General features: G+C 39.7%; 1 protein-coding gene across 1 annotated transcript; it reads left to right on the top strand.

The window, feature by feature from the left end:
* Window positions 1-271: 271 nt before the first annotated feature.
* On the top strand, window positions 272-7,160 carry LOC135500202 (ubiquitin-conjugating enzyme E2 D4-like). Its single transcript, XM_064791475.1, has 4 exons — window positions 272-491; window positions 3,336-3,497; window positions 3,878-3,905; window positions 4,297-7,160. The coding sequence occupies exons 1-4, from the start codon at window positions 466-468 to the stop codon at window positions 4,540-4,542; spliced, it is 462 nt and encodes a 153-aa protein (XP_064647545.1). The 5' UTR covers window positions 272-465; the 3' UTR covers window positions 4,543-7,160.
* Window positions 7,161-14,616: the final 7,456 nt, after the last annotated feature.

Here is a 14,616-nt window from a genome sequence, read left to right as displayed (position 1 = left end):
TGATTCAGTTTTGGGTCATCTGTGCCATTGAATATTGATCATAAAACATTGATGTCAGAGAACCATACTTTATTAATACATTGTATTTCACTCTACAATTTTTGACAAATTTCAGTAGCTACCGATAGTCACTTGTAATACTGCAGTTGTTTTACTGCATTATATAGTTGTGCCTACATTGTAAATTGTTTTAAGCTTGTTTTACTTATTTTGGAAATATTTTCATGATGGTGACTTTCATTTTCTATTGTATGTACCAGTACTTTTTATTCCGGAAATTCCTGTCGGATTTTCGTTATGGTTTTTACAGTGGGATTTCCAAAATGAAAACACCTATTTACGTCAGTACTGCGTAGTGACTGAGGATGTCCTAATCTCTGCCTCCTTCGATCCTAGGGTGTTCCTTTTAAAAACTTGGCTACTAAAGTATTCACTGATTAAAAAAAATAATACATAATTCACAAGATGTTAAAAAGGCAATTGAACGTGCGGTAAGTACCATTATGTACGCGTGTACAAATTTCTCTATACTCTAATTTCATTGCTCTAAGACCTGTCCTGAATATTCAATATTCAATTCAAGCTACATGTTGGTCGTGTAATGCCGTCCAACATGTTCAATTTGGACAGACACTAGCGCCCTTTTACACCGGACCAAACCAGCCCAGACGAGATCACATTGGTGCGCGTTTACACGGCCGGCCTATCTACTCCGATCCGTCACAATTAAGATCGGTTTGGTCCCAAACTCGTACAGTGCCGAAATTTAATGGGTTGGCGACACCAGACTCTTTAAAAAAAAGGCTTACTGGACTCTTTAAAAAAAAGGCTTACTGGACAACGAAACGAAACGAGCGAAATGGGGGAGCGACCATTATGTTTTACCCCGGTACGTCAAGTTCGATACATGGTGTCAGTCACCAGTGAGTGATGACCCACATCCACCCAGGCAGCTGAGACACATGTCTTGTTGGACATGCCTACCGATTTTTACTAAATAAAAGCATAACTTCACTTCACACTTTTCGGGGTTGAAAATGTACTCACGTAAATCACCAAAATTACATGCCAAATTCGCACATGACCTGTTATTTCTCAAAGCTTGGAAGCTCAAATGTCTGAATGTAATGTATGCACGTAATGTATACTCTCAGCAAGCGAATAGTTTTGATCGTCGGTTTTTGATACGAATCATTTCCTGTATGGCCGTTACAAGCCGTTGTCTGAATATGATGTGAACCTGTTAACCGTTCAATGCTGCTCCCGCAGTACGCTGTACCCGCAAATGTTCAATGAACAAAATGCTGATAATGACTTACACGGCTTGTTCGCATCGTAAACATAGTGGTACCCGGGTTAACTGTCTTTGCGTTTGGCCTAATTTTACAACGATTACTCCCCATGTAACCACGATCTAGGATGGACAGGCTGTGTATTATGAATAGGAAAAGTCACCTAGGACCGTTGCGTAGAATACTTTTTTGGCGAAATATTGCGCAAAGTCAAGTAAGCCTAAAAAAAGGCCTATCTGGCGAAACGGGACTAATTTGTCCAATGGCCATGGTTCTGGCTTGGTCCTTGTTTCGATCTGTGAGCTGGAGTATAACACTACATTGTTTTGTGCTAGTATATCTAGGACACCACCTTTTTTTGGATCACCGGCACAGTGAGTCTATACAACACCGCAATATCCGTCGTCCGTCGTATCCTATTTCAAAAACAGTGGCACGTTTCTTAACCGCTAGGGCTATGGACTCAAAACTCTGTATGCATGACCCCTACGTCAGATGACCTTTGACACTGAATTTCGGTCCAGTCTGATTCTTGACTTGGCCACCAGGGGGCCAAAACTGAAAACATAAATAGTGTGATATCTCACTTATTAGTTCTTTGTTTTTGATGAAATTTTTATGGTAGGTATTCCTAACAAGTACATATCACACATCGTACGTGTTTTTGATTTGACCTACTTTTCAAGGTCACAGAGGTCAAATTAATGGCGTAAATTGGTCGTTTGAGTGTAACTATAGCACGTTTCTTAACCAATGAAGCTATGAACTTGAAATTTGGTACAAATGACTCTCTATATCATATAACCTCTAGCACCGAATTTCGGTCTGATCTGATCCTCGACTTGGCCACCAGGGGACCAAAACTAACAAAAGTAAAAAGTGCAATATCTCGCTTAATCGTGACTTGTTTTCAATTTAATTGTTATTGTAGGTACTCAGAGCAAGGATACATCACATCTCCTATGGGTTTTTGATTTGACCTTATTTTCAAGGTCACAGAGGTCAAATAGCGTAAATTGGCCATTTGAGCGTAACTGTGGCACGTTTCTTAACCACTAAAGCTTTGAACTTTAAACTTAGAACACATGACCCCCTAGGTCAGATGACCTGTGACAGTGATTTTCGGTCCGGTCTGACTCCTTACTTGGCCACCAGGGAGCCAAAAGTGAAAACCTAGAAAGTGTGATTTCTCACTTATTAGTGATTCGTTTTCAATAACATTTTTATGGTAGGTTCTCCTAGCAAGGATACATTACATATGATATAAGTTTTTGATTTGACCTGCTTTTCAAGGTCACAGAGGTCAAATGGCGTTATTTGGTCGTTTGAGTGTAACTATTTCACGTTTCTTAACCACTAAAGCTATGAACTTGAAATTTGATACATATGACTCCCGAATTTCGATCTGATCTGGTACTCAACTTGGCTACCAGGAGGCCAAAACTAAAATAGGTAAAAAGTGCAATATCTCGTTTATTAGTGACTTGTTTTTGATGATATTCTTATGGTACTTTCTCCAAGCAACGATACATCACATGTCGTACCGACTTTGGTTTGACCTATATACTATACATGTACAATGTTTCTTAAAACCAGGATGAATTCCAAAGTACCAAATATTTATACGGTGAGCACAATGGCCCCTGGCCGTTTCATTAATTTGCTATTTCCCCCAATTCCTGCTAGTGTAATTTCGCTTTTTCAATATGGCGGACATCAATTAATATGTAACACTGGTGAAATAAGATATTCTGAAGGAGATAACGCTAATGTAAGCAATTGTCTCTAACGATGATTTAGAGCCTGAGCAACTGATTCCGTGTTCGAACTTTCTATTGAGAAAAGGAAGAATGTCGATAATGGGGGGACCGGCTCAGTTAACTGAGTGTCAATGCAATGAAGAGCTGCATCATGAATATACACATGAAAACAGTCCTGGCTGAATGTTTGTGTTGGTGTAATAAAACATCCAAGAAGCCGGTGCCTACGACACAGAAAGCTTCGTAGTGTCGGCTCTGCACTCTCATGTTTTTCCTTACAAAGCTTGCAGAAGGAGCTGGCAGCCATACAGCGGAAACCGCCGTGTGGAGGCGAGGTCAAGGTCACTCTGCCTGGAGACAGCCTCAACGAATGGCAGCTTCTCATCAATGGTCCGCTGCAGTCGCTATATAAAGGTGGAAAGTTTAAAGTCAGTGTCTTCATCCCGTATCCTTTTCATAAGTCAATGAATAAGTGTTTTATGAAGACAGATGTTAAGTCTGCTTTGTGGTAAATTACAGGCCATTATGCACCGCACACGTAATGTCCACACACGTAGGCCTACACTGAGGTTGAACTATATTTTCTGGTGGATGTGCGCCACCAGTGTCAGTTCACAACTCCGCCATCAGATAGAAACACCCACCAGATAACGATCATCCTCAACGTTCGTGCCAGGGGTAAAATGCTTCCTCCCACAACACGACACCCAATCAAGTCAAATACTTGTTATGGTAAACAGGTTATTTTCTGGGTAGGTTGTGTTCCATTTTCTTATATATGCATGCATTCTCTGTCGTTGGCACTTTCCTTGACCAATCTCTTAGCGAGGACTATCCTTACAGCCCACCGAAGGTAAAATATCAGGCTTGCATGTTACGATTTATATATGGTGACTTCTCGAGCAAATTCAATGACCTGTGGCAATCCTCTTCACCGTACCAGATCTTTTACTCAAGTTATTGAGTTTTAGGGGTTGACTTTTTTATCGAAGTGACTGAGCCCTGAAGATAACTAGGACCCATAAAACGTCTGGCTTGTTCATGTTACATGAGGCGATTGGCAAAAGCCCCAAATACATTGCATTGGCGGAGATGTTCATATTTCGGCTCGGTTATATATTTGTAATGTTATCAATATGATTTCTTGCACGTGGAACGCAAGGCTTTGCTTATGTTTACGGTGCAATTGTTTTTAGCATGAATATTGTTGACACCCATGAGTCAAATATCCCTTGATATTTTAGGTCCTTTTCCTGACGCCGATCTACCATCTGAATGTCAGTGAGGGTGGACAGATGTGCATCCGTTTTCTCGCGGAGGAGTCGTGGAAAGCTACAAACTCCATGGAGCAGCTCATCAGCGCCATCTTTGCCTTGCTGATAACACCACAGGTCGAGTCGTCCGTGGACCACGACCGCTTGAACAAGTACCAGAACTTTCGAAGGACATATGATGACCTCGCGAAAGGAAGTGCAGAGAAAGCGAAATGATTGATAATATTTGTGATTATATTGTAAAAGTCTATCTCCATATGAGCGTTTCACGCCACGTTTTGCAATTTGACGCACGACTTTCACAGGCATTCGTTTTGAGCCGACAGTTCGACTGTGGATGAGACGTGCAATGTCGGAGCACGAATCGTAAATCACGGTGCAATCGATGCTATTTTTTTCTAAGGCCTTCCTCCGAATTCAATTTGGGGAGCCTTAACCAAAAGTACTTTATCGTCATGTTGTACAAACGTAGTAGAAAGGAATTACATACATTTATGTACATTATACTGTACATAGTTCGTACAGACTTCATCGTACGTAGCCTTTCGTAAGGCTTGCGAAACCTGCTTACTGATGATAATTCCGAATCTTCCTGTACTCAGAATATAATAATCTTCATATTATATTGAGTGCAAAGATTTAAACAAAACTATCGAAATGATACATTGCCATGCTCGGGCTTAATTGTTTGTACTCGCACGTCTGTCGAGAAGGGTTTTAGAACCTCATTACAATATCATTTCTTTATTGGCCTACTAACCTCTGCTAAACTTGTTAAACGATTGAGGCATGTGTTTTTGATAAAAATCCAGCCACAACCAGCCAACAGTACTGAGCGATAGCCAAGCCCTATTGTCAAAATCGTGTGCCTCCTGCCTGATGAGATGCTGTAGTATTACCTTCATATTTCGTAGTCTTTGCCGGGTATTAATTCTCGGTAAAAACAATAAATAATGTATCAAATGTATTAAATTCGTTTTAATAATACCGTTTAAAAACAAAGAAAAATAGGATGTATGAACGTAAAAGGACACCAAATTTACCTGAGTGAAAAGACGGAATCACAAAAGACGGAACAAAAGGCCCATACAAAATGTATATTTGTACTGTTTCAGATGCCCACTCCAATTAAATGTACAGAATTTGCAAATTGTTAGTGTCATACATCAAGTGCCTGGCATTAATAATTTTAATTTCATTGCTGAGATTTTTCATTACTGAGAACTTTAAATTACTGAGAACTTAGCATTGCTGAATTTTTACTAATTATTTGGAGACTATCAAGAACGATATTGTGAACACAATGTACAGAAGTTTTGTTTTGGAGGGGTTGAGAGTTAGTTATAGCATGGTGCTTAAGAGATTCTTTAGGATGAAAATTGGTGACCCTCGTCAAGCCGATACAAATGAATTTCTAAAACTTGGCCTCGTTGTTACACTTGGTAATTCAACAGCAGATTACCTATACCAAAATGGTATCCTTCCACAGAATATCATGAAATAAATATCTTTCATAAATAAATCTCGTGACCATCTGACACTTCCATGTGCTTTTCTAAATTTAGCATGCCGCCATGACACCTCATTGAGACACTTTTGATCATACACATCGTTTCACAATTTCAATATTTTTCTTATGCTCAGTATGATCATCAAGTTTTTTTGCATATCCTCAAGATTAAAAGGGGTCACAATATACTAAACATTTAAATTGAGTAACACCTTTAAATGGAGTAAATGAGGTTTAGAATGAACAAGACTGTCTTGGATAAATACCATACGGAAATGTGGATAATATCCAGGTATATATACTCTAGTTTCGTCTTTCTAAGGTACCTTCCATATATTCATGCCGGTATTTAGGCCTCAGCCCCAAGTTACCATTACAATGGATCATTCAGTTCTTTTCAACATCACTGACCAATGTGAATGGCCGAACTGCATGCCGTTTGCACCGGCCGCGACGAGACGGTCAATGCACATGTCCCAGGAAATGTCAGTTTCATTCAAGGGTTTATTCCAAAATCGGCAAATGGGTTGATTCATACAGAGTGTGCCAGAAAAACAATCTTGAACATTTTAATGTCTCGTTTAGAAAGCCCCATTTCAGCATCCAGACCTACAACTTGCTGTGGATATCGGATTAACCTACCTCTTATTGAGTCCCAAATTAATTAGTGAAATTAATTCACTACAGAGAAAATTGAATTTCATAAAATTTTTAATTTAGTAGGCCCTGTGCCTTGCTTTTGCTAGACGCGATGTAAACGGTTATTTCATGGCTTTATGGCACACGTTGTCACTTTCTTCTATTAACAACATGTCTAGACATCCTAGGCCTATAAAGGCCTAACGCCGATGATCACTCGCCCCCAGACAAACAGTCAATATGGAACAAGAAGAACCCTTGAGAAAACGGCGAAGGAGCTATTCGGTATCCGAGAAAATAGCGTACTTGCGGGACCTTGAGACAGGGCTATTGAATGGAACAGTCGAAAGCATGAACGAGTTCGGCGAACATTACAAGATCCCAGTTTTAACGTTGAGAAAGTGGAACCTTGAAGACCTGGAAGAGAAAGAGCGCGAAGGTCGCGGCAAGGACAGGACAGTCAAACAGCGACTGCACACTCTAAGAACTATTTTATCATTAATAGTAAAATTGTTACTATTTAATGGATTAATATTGCACCCACATAGAAGTAGTAATTTTTACTACTTCAAAGTAGTTAAGATGTTTAACCAAATAAATGGTAACTTTTTCTACAATTAAATAGTAATTATTTTACTGTTTTTGATAGTTATTTTTGATAGTTAACTATTCCTGGTGGTTTTGGTTGAACACTCCTCTACTGCTGTAGAACCACATAAATAGTTAAATTTTTACTATTTCTGAGAGTTGTTGTTGCCATTACTATTCCTTGGTGGTAATATCCGTGGGCCGTATTTTGGGGCAGGAAAACATGATTCTGCTGCATTTTTGTATCCAACAGTCAAAACAAGCATGCCATTGGACGCCAGTCTAGTTACTTTAGTCACTTCCATCCTGCCCTCACCTAGATGGAGACGCCACAAGACATCCAGCTGAATCTATAGTCTGTCCACAACAGGAAGAAAAGAGTATTTTAATTTTAACAACAATTTAAAATTTATTCAATAAGAAACATCAACTGCAGTGTACTACCACATATCACATAGTTTGAATCATAGTGTATTACAACAGTAAGTACCAATGCTTCCACCCCCCCCCCCCCCCCATATCACTGTAATAAAAGCAATGGAATGTATACATAAGTATAAATACACAAATTGCGCTCCCTCTCTGAATAGAAATTCATTGGCCCATGTCAGTTTCAAGTATTTGCTTGACAGCATAACAATTCAAATAACAAAAAAAGATTTATATCACAAAACACCTTGTACTAAACAACATACAATTTAATGTCCACCTATGGATATAAATTATAACAAGGTAATGTACATGTATATGAATGAATATCAATAACAGTGATAATATGTGCAATATTAATCTCTTCATTACACGGGTAATTTTGTCCTTTCCTCGCCTAGACCCCCCCCCCCCCAGAATATAGTTTTTTTTTCTCCATATATCTTAAAAAAAGAATGTGTCCTATATCATATAAATCAGTGTATCAAGACTTCTTGATAAAATACATGCTTACCATTTTTTATACATGTACATTTTGAATTTATGTATACACCCACAAGAGATATTATTTTTTCTATATTGGACAAAATGGATGAAAAGTACCATTGCAATATGATCACAAAGTTGGGCAATATCACTTGATTAAAGATATTACACTGAAACCAGTACTAACATTCTCTCCAAACACAATATGACTAGAGTCGAATAAAACTTCACAATTTTAGCCCCCCTGTGATTTGGCAACAAATATTAAAAGTGGATATGAACACAGTGGAGATCGAGATTGGCATTTCAAATTTTCATGGTGATTAAGATTATTTTGACAGATTTTGGCACAAATTAGATACTAGTATTAGGAATACACTGCCATCAGTTTTCATATGATATTGACAAAATACGGTTATTAAAGATGGTTGCCCGTATCCCAGAAGGTAAGTCAAAGTGCGATAATTTTTGGTATGTCAAATTAAGTGGTCATAAGACATCCACACACAAAGTTTCAACTTTCTAGATTCAAGAGTAAGTAAATAGCCACCATTGTTGACAGACCGATAGACAATATTATGAGCCAAAAAACAACATCATTGACAATGGGAATAAAGTACTACCCGATTGTACCAACATTAAGACATCACTGCCATAAATCAAACAATGAACATTTTACATGTTTTTACAGGTCCTCTACCTTTTTGAAATCAACTCAATCTGCATGAAATCTCACAGTCAAAGGGAGTTAACTGTTCTTTCCGTAGAGCCAAAGTCAGAGCCATACTATAGATCTATACACTTGATTGAGAACATCGATCATTTACAAAAAAGTTAACATGCCAATTCATCTCATTGGAAAATACATTTTCGGAAGATTCTTCTGCTAACTTTTGGAAGACTTTTTCTTTCCAATGGTATGCTTTACTTTTCGATGAGACCATGAGAAAAGCAATAAAATAGAGTGGCAAAATTTATGTAAATCTTGTTCCCAATTAAAAGTATGGATCTATATTTACTGGTATACACTCAAAGGCAGTGCACATTGCACATAAGAAACATCTGATTTGAGATACTGCATATCTTAAGGAACCACTAACATTTTCTCAAAGAACTTACTTGTTGTGTTAGAAAACTGCCAAAGTACCAAAAAGTAGCATCCTGGGCCCAAAGCCAACAAATTTTTATAGCATGTTTCTTACCAGTAATAGGACCTTGCAAAATTCCAAATGTGCTTAAATAATGAGATTCCAATGATCACCTGTGATAGGGTTGTTGTAAATCTAAGATTTTTTCTCACAGTTCTTTATCTAGCAAAACTGCCACTGGCAGGATGAAATGGTCCATGAATCATGTGCTCACGTGTGTGTTCAAATAGATTCAGCTGACTTTGACCTCTGTGACCTTGAAAATAAGGTCAAATAAGAAACCCATTAGTTCTGAGATGCACCCTTGCTAATGTACCTACCATCAAAATTTCGTGAAAATCTGACCAATTAAACATTTTAACTTTGGACCTTTGCCCCCCCTGGTGGCAAAACAGTGAACTATAAAAGACCCCAGTTTGGTCCATGAGTAGGGGTCACCAAGGGGTACATTTGTACCAAGTTAGGAATCTGTAGCTAAAGCAGTTACAAAACATGCTGTCTTGCAAAATGGCAGTGCCATAGAAAAACGTTTATCCCATGCCCGATGTCAGTGAAATCCAGTGCACAAAGTCACGTTTTGTCGTATCAAAACATAATTATTCCACAAAACCAGCCGAAATTGGCGCAAATGTAGCCCACAACTGTTTTCGAAGCACGACTGATGGTTTATGATAGCCCCAACGCCAGTGATTGCATATTCAAAGACAATAAACGACCGGGGAAATCCGACTGAAACAGCGGTCAGTCCGGCCATGAGATAAAAATACCAGATACCACACGTGCGAATCCAGACTTGCATTGTTGAAACAGTGTTGCAGCCGAAATCAAACTTCTTGCCCAAATTTTCACTAAAAATGATCGAAAGAAATTTACATACACAAAACCACTCGAGTGGGATTTCTGAGGTATCAGACTACACCCCGAGTGATGGTCTTTGGCTGGAAACCCCCGAGAACGCATATTGACCTCTGTGACCTTGAAAAGTAGGTCAAATCAAAAACCAGTTGCTTATTTGATGCAACATCACATTTACTTGTCAACATTGAAATAATTCCTTAAACTCGTCACATCCTGCAGTCTCGGGGGTTTCCAGCCAAAGACCATCACTCGGGGTGTAGTCCGATACCTCGGAAATCCCACTCGAGTGGTTTTGTGTATTTACCTCTGTGACCTTGAAAAGTAGGTCAGATCAAAAACCAGTTGCTTATTTGATGCAACATCATATTTACTTGGCAACATTGAAATAATTCCTTAAACTCGTCACATTCTTACTGATGGCTGTTTGCCCCTTTCTGACAGGCACTTGGTAAACCAAATCCTGCAGAAACTCCCAAACAATGTGACAGCTTGCTGGATAAGCGATGTCCAGAACAAAGAAAAGCTTGAAGCAGCAGTCAACTGCTTTCAACAGAGATGTCTGCTCCACTGCATTGCGCTCAACAATAACAAATGATTGAGTTGGTTTATGGCGATCCCCAAGAGCTAGAATGAATGGTTGGACCTCTCCCTCTACAGTGTCGAGGAAGGCTGCTATGTTTGTTGTTGCCTGCAAGTACAATTCAAGATAAAAAATCAAGCATCATGTCTTGTTTTCCATTGCATTAATTCCGTATCATATTACAAACAAACAATAATGTAAAACATCAGATGAAACATTAAAAATCAGAATCAGAAATAAGAAATAATCACAAATAATCCTGTGAACTGATCAGAAGTTACAACCCCATTAAAGTGTAAGGAGATAATGATCAGTAGCAAATATAACTCCTGAGTGAATTACACACAACACCAGGTTCATTAATACTTCCGAGTCCAATTTTCTTTATATAGCATACATGTAGAAGGCACAAGGCATGTATGCCTACAACAGATATTTACCTGTTTGAACCTGATGAAAGCATTGGCTGCTTCCAAGTTTGATGGTCTATGTACCACATTTGATGACTTTATTGGCTTTGGTGGTAGTATGTGTGGCAACAGTTGGAGGGCCACCACACTTTCTTCATCTAAAAATAAAAGATGAGATAAATAATAAAATATGTTGTCCTTCATAATGGACCAGGGCTTGTCTGTTCAAAGCTTTGCTGGCTGCTAATGGTGGTAAGGTGGCCGCTAAGCATCAGTCACATGCATGACCATGCACGCATGATGACCAAGCCAAGAGGCATGAAAGGTCCTAGTAGTAAATAGTATTCAGGATGATCTAGGAAATGGTGGGATATTATACATGTACATTACTACATGTAGAGTCCATTGAATTGATATTAAGGACAAGATCAGGACTGCATTGTCTTGACTTTAGACTGAATGTTTTTTTAGGTCTTGGGCCCAACATGACGACAAGAATTTGGTTATCAAAAACACCCTGTGGAATCAACTGCAACCTCTCCGAGCACCTCCTGCCTCACCGAGAAAATGGCCAACAAAGCAAATCTAGTCTCGGACTGTGGGGTGAGAAAGGCCTTATTATGTTCACCAGATTTCAGTGTTTCCACTCAATAGACTATAGATAGACCGCAACTTTTCAGTAATGTGAGATTGTAGAACTAGAATATCATTGACATTGAAGGACGTATGTTCAATGTATAATTATGGATTTATTTGACCGATTGATATGGGAATGCACTTGACACTTCTCTCGCCATGTTCTCTCGACCAAGATACAGCGTGTGAGGTCATGATGTATATCCCTCCTTATGTTTGAAATGAAAGTCCTCAAGTATAATGTTCAGTCCTATGCAACACCAGTCTTTTAGAATCAAAATATCACTCAGTATGCAAATTACTATTGAGAATTCACAAAATAACTTGAATGAAATTACAATTGTCCAGAATATAACCAGGAATAAAGAACAGGCAACAATTGTCCTCAAATACAGACCTCAAAACCTGGAGGTTGCTTTTAAAACGCAATTAACCATAAACGAGTCTCAAAACACAGCTACATGTAGACCATCTGAACCATGAGAACACACAAACTATAACAGAGTCAGGGTAGACAACCTGAACTCTGAGCTCAGTACAGGGTATTATTCTGACCCTAGATCTATAGTACTGGCTTACACGTGTATATATATCGCAAGTATTAAAATAAACGTTTATCTAGCATTGAGTATCGATACGTTTCGTTTGAACGAGTGTCAGTTGATTACACAAAATCGTTGAGATACGCCGGCGTTTTCCTGTCTCAATTTGAGCGTCAGGGCGGTTCATCCCTTGCGGCTGCCTGTATGATTGGATTTCCTAGACGTTGTTCCACGATTTTTCGTCTCTATCTCCGGTTGTTGACTAAGCCCAGTGGCTGTTGTATCTCTGTCAATAACATGTCAGGGTGTCACTGGCATGACCATGATGACTGGTCATGACACGTACAGCAATGTAGCCAGCTTGAGATTGTTAACTCCTGGAAAACTTGTCAATCTATCTTTGTCGGTTCCCAATGTCATGAATGTCAATGATGATGATAGGCTGAGCTACTACGAGGCCTAAAAAAGGCCGAAGCGAAACACTCTCGTCAAGTCTCGAAGTCAAAACACCACCACAGCCACAGTGTCAGTGCTGACAGGGCGACAATACGGTAGTGTCAGAATACGCCAAGTATTTGACGAATATATATCACCCTTATTCGGTTGTATGTCTATCAAATCATGCAGTTATTAGCCACTGATTAGCTACGCCACAAAACAATTGCACAAAATGTAAAATCTACGCCGGAAATGCCGGATGTTGTCAGTTCTGAGTGGATGCTGCGCCACCATGACTTGAAAAATTGAACTGAATTGTTCTTGATGACGACATTCTTTGGCGGGATATTTGAATTTGTATACTATTTTTCTAAGTCCCCATTCCTAACTTTGTCTCTCCGATTTGCCTTGTTAGTGGCGAAAAATAATCCCAAATATCATCTAAAACATTTTCCGATATGTTTTGCCGCTATAATTCCATAACCAGACCAGATGATTTCGGATTATTGAAGGCCGAAAAAATTTCCTATAGCGCGTCCGTCGCAATGGCGGCGGCGGGTGCGCAACTTGAACACGGCTGACAGAAATCATGATTTTTTTCAGTATTGATCGATAAATATATATTTATATTTCTTTCTTCAGGTGCTACAGATATTCTTACCTTCAAATATTGGAATGAGCTCCTCCATCCCCCATGCTCTTAAATGATTTTCCATCTAAATGCTGTTGCGCGTCTTGGAAAAAATCGAAGCGGGAAAAAATGGCGGCGATTCTAAATTACCGTCTGCGCACGGGAAGCTCTTTGATTGGTCGAGACGTTTACTACCAAAGTAGTAAATGTAGGAATAGACACTTTTGATTGGTCAATTCAATTAACTGCACGGAAATAGTAAACAGCACATACTAAAACAACTGCGAAAGTAGTAATCAGAACCTCTAATAATCATTTAAGTAGTAATATGACGTTAACTTCTCAAAATAGTAAATGAATTAACTACTTTTAGCCCGAATTTTTTAGAGTGTGGTGGGTCAGTGGCCGGTAGTCGAGGAGCGTGTTTAGCAATGGTACCAGCGGCTGAGGGAGAGGAGGCTGCCTGTTGCGATCCAGGACATACAAGCCAGTGCTATGACGATTTTTGAAGACTGGTGGAATCAGTTGCCGGACGAACAAAGAAAGGCTTCATAAAGTCCAGACCTTCACAGCACGTTTTCCACGCTTCCGCCGGATGGGTAGAAGCATTCATGAAGAGAAAGAAGATCTCTCTCCGGAAAGTGAATAAGAATACCAGCACTCTGCCGGCTGACGCTGCCCAACGTGTCCAGGTCTTCCGCGACGACGTGACGCAGACGATCGATCAGTTTCAGATTGCCTTGCAATTCCTCTTCAATATGGACCAGACGTTTGCACTGTTCGAGTCTCGTCCTTTGTATACAGCCAACGCCAGGGGAGCCAAGTTGGTTGACGTGAGGACGTCACGATCCAACACCAAGCTGGGTTGTACGGTGACCCTTACCATCACCGCGACGGGAGTAAAGTTACAGGCGCACATCACTTTTCCGAGGACTGGTTTCGTCCGACAACTGGCAGCCCTGCAAGAGGAGGACTTGCCTGCAAACATTATGATAACCTCCTCCGCTACAGGTTGGATGAAGGAGGAGACTGCCAATCATTGGTTAGATGAAGTATTCGAGCCATACATCACTACACAAGATACCGATCAATTTCTTCTCCTCGTGGATAGGTACAGAGTGCACCGTACGGATAATTTCGGTCTCCGAGTGACAGAATTGGGAGGTATCCTCAATTTTATCCCGGCATGCTGTACGTCTCTGGCACAACCCCTCGATGTTGCCGTGATGAAATCCTTTAAGAACAATTTGCGGAAGACGTGGAAAGCCTGGAAAAATGACAACACCCAAGATGCAACGTAGTCTCCTCCAAACAAACGTGGTATATGTACGATTGACATCTGGCCTTTATATCGTGGGCATTCTACGATTAATGAACAGCCAATCAGGAGTCCGT

The sequence above is a fragment of the Lineus longissimus genome, chromosome 16, assembly GCF_910592395.1.
Source record: "Lineus longissimus chromosome 16, tnLinLong1.2, whole genome shotgun sequence".
NCBI lineage: Eukaryota > Metazoa > Nemertea > Pilidiophora > Heteronemertea > Lineidae > Lineus > Lineus longissimus.
This window is presented reverse-complemented; position numbering and strand designations above follow the sequence as displayed.

Bases quoted from the DNA above. Each gene is read 5' to 3' on its own strand.
- LOC135500202 (XM_064791475.1), top strand. From the start codon at position 466: ATGTTAAAAAGGCAATTGAACGTGCG. The intron at 3,498-3,877 runs GTATCCTTTTCA...CCAATCTCTTAG, and splicing joins AAAGTCAGTGTCTTCATCCC to CGAGGACTATCCTTACAGCC. The intron at 3,906-4,296 runs GTAAAATATCAG...TTGATATTTTAG, and splicing joins ATCCTTACAGCCCACCGAAG to GTCCTTTTCCTGACGCCGAT.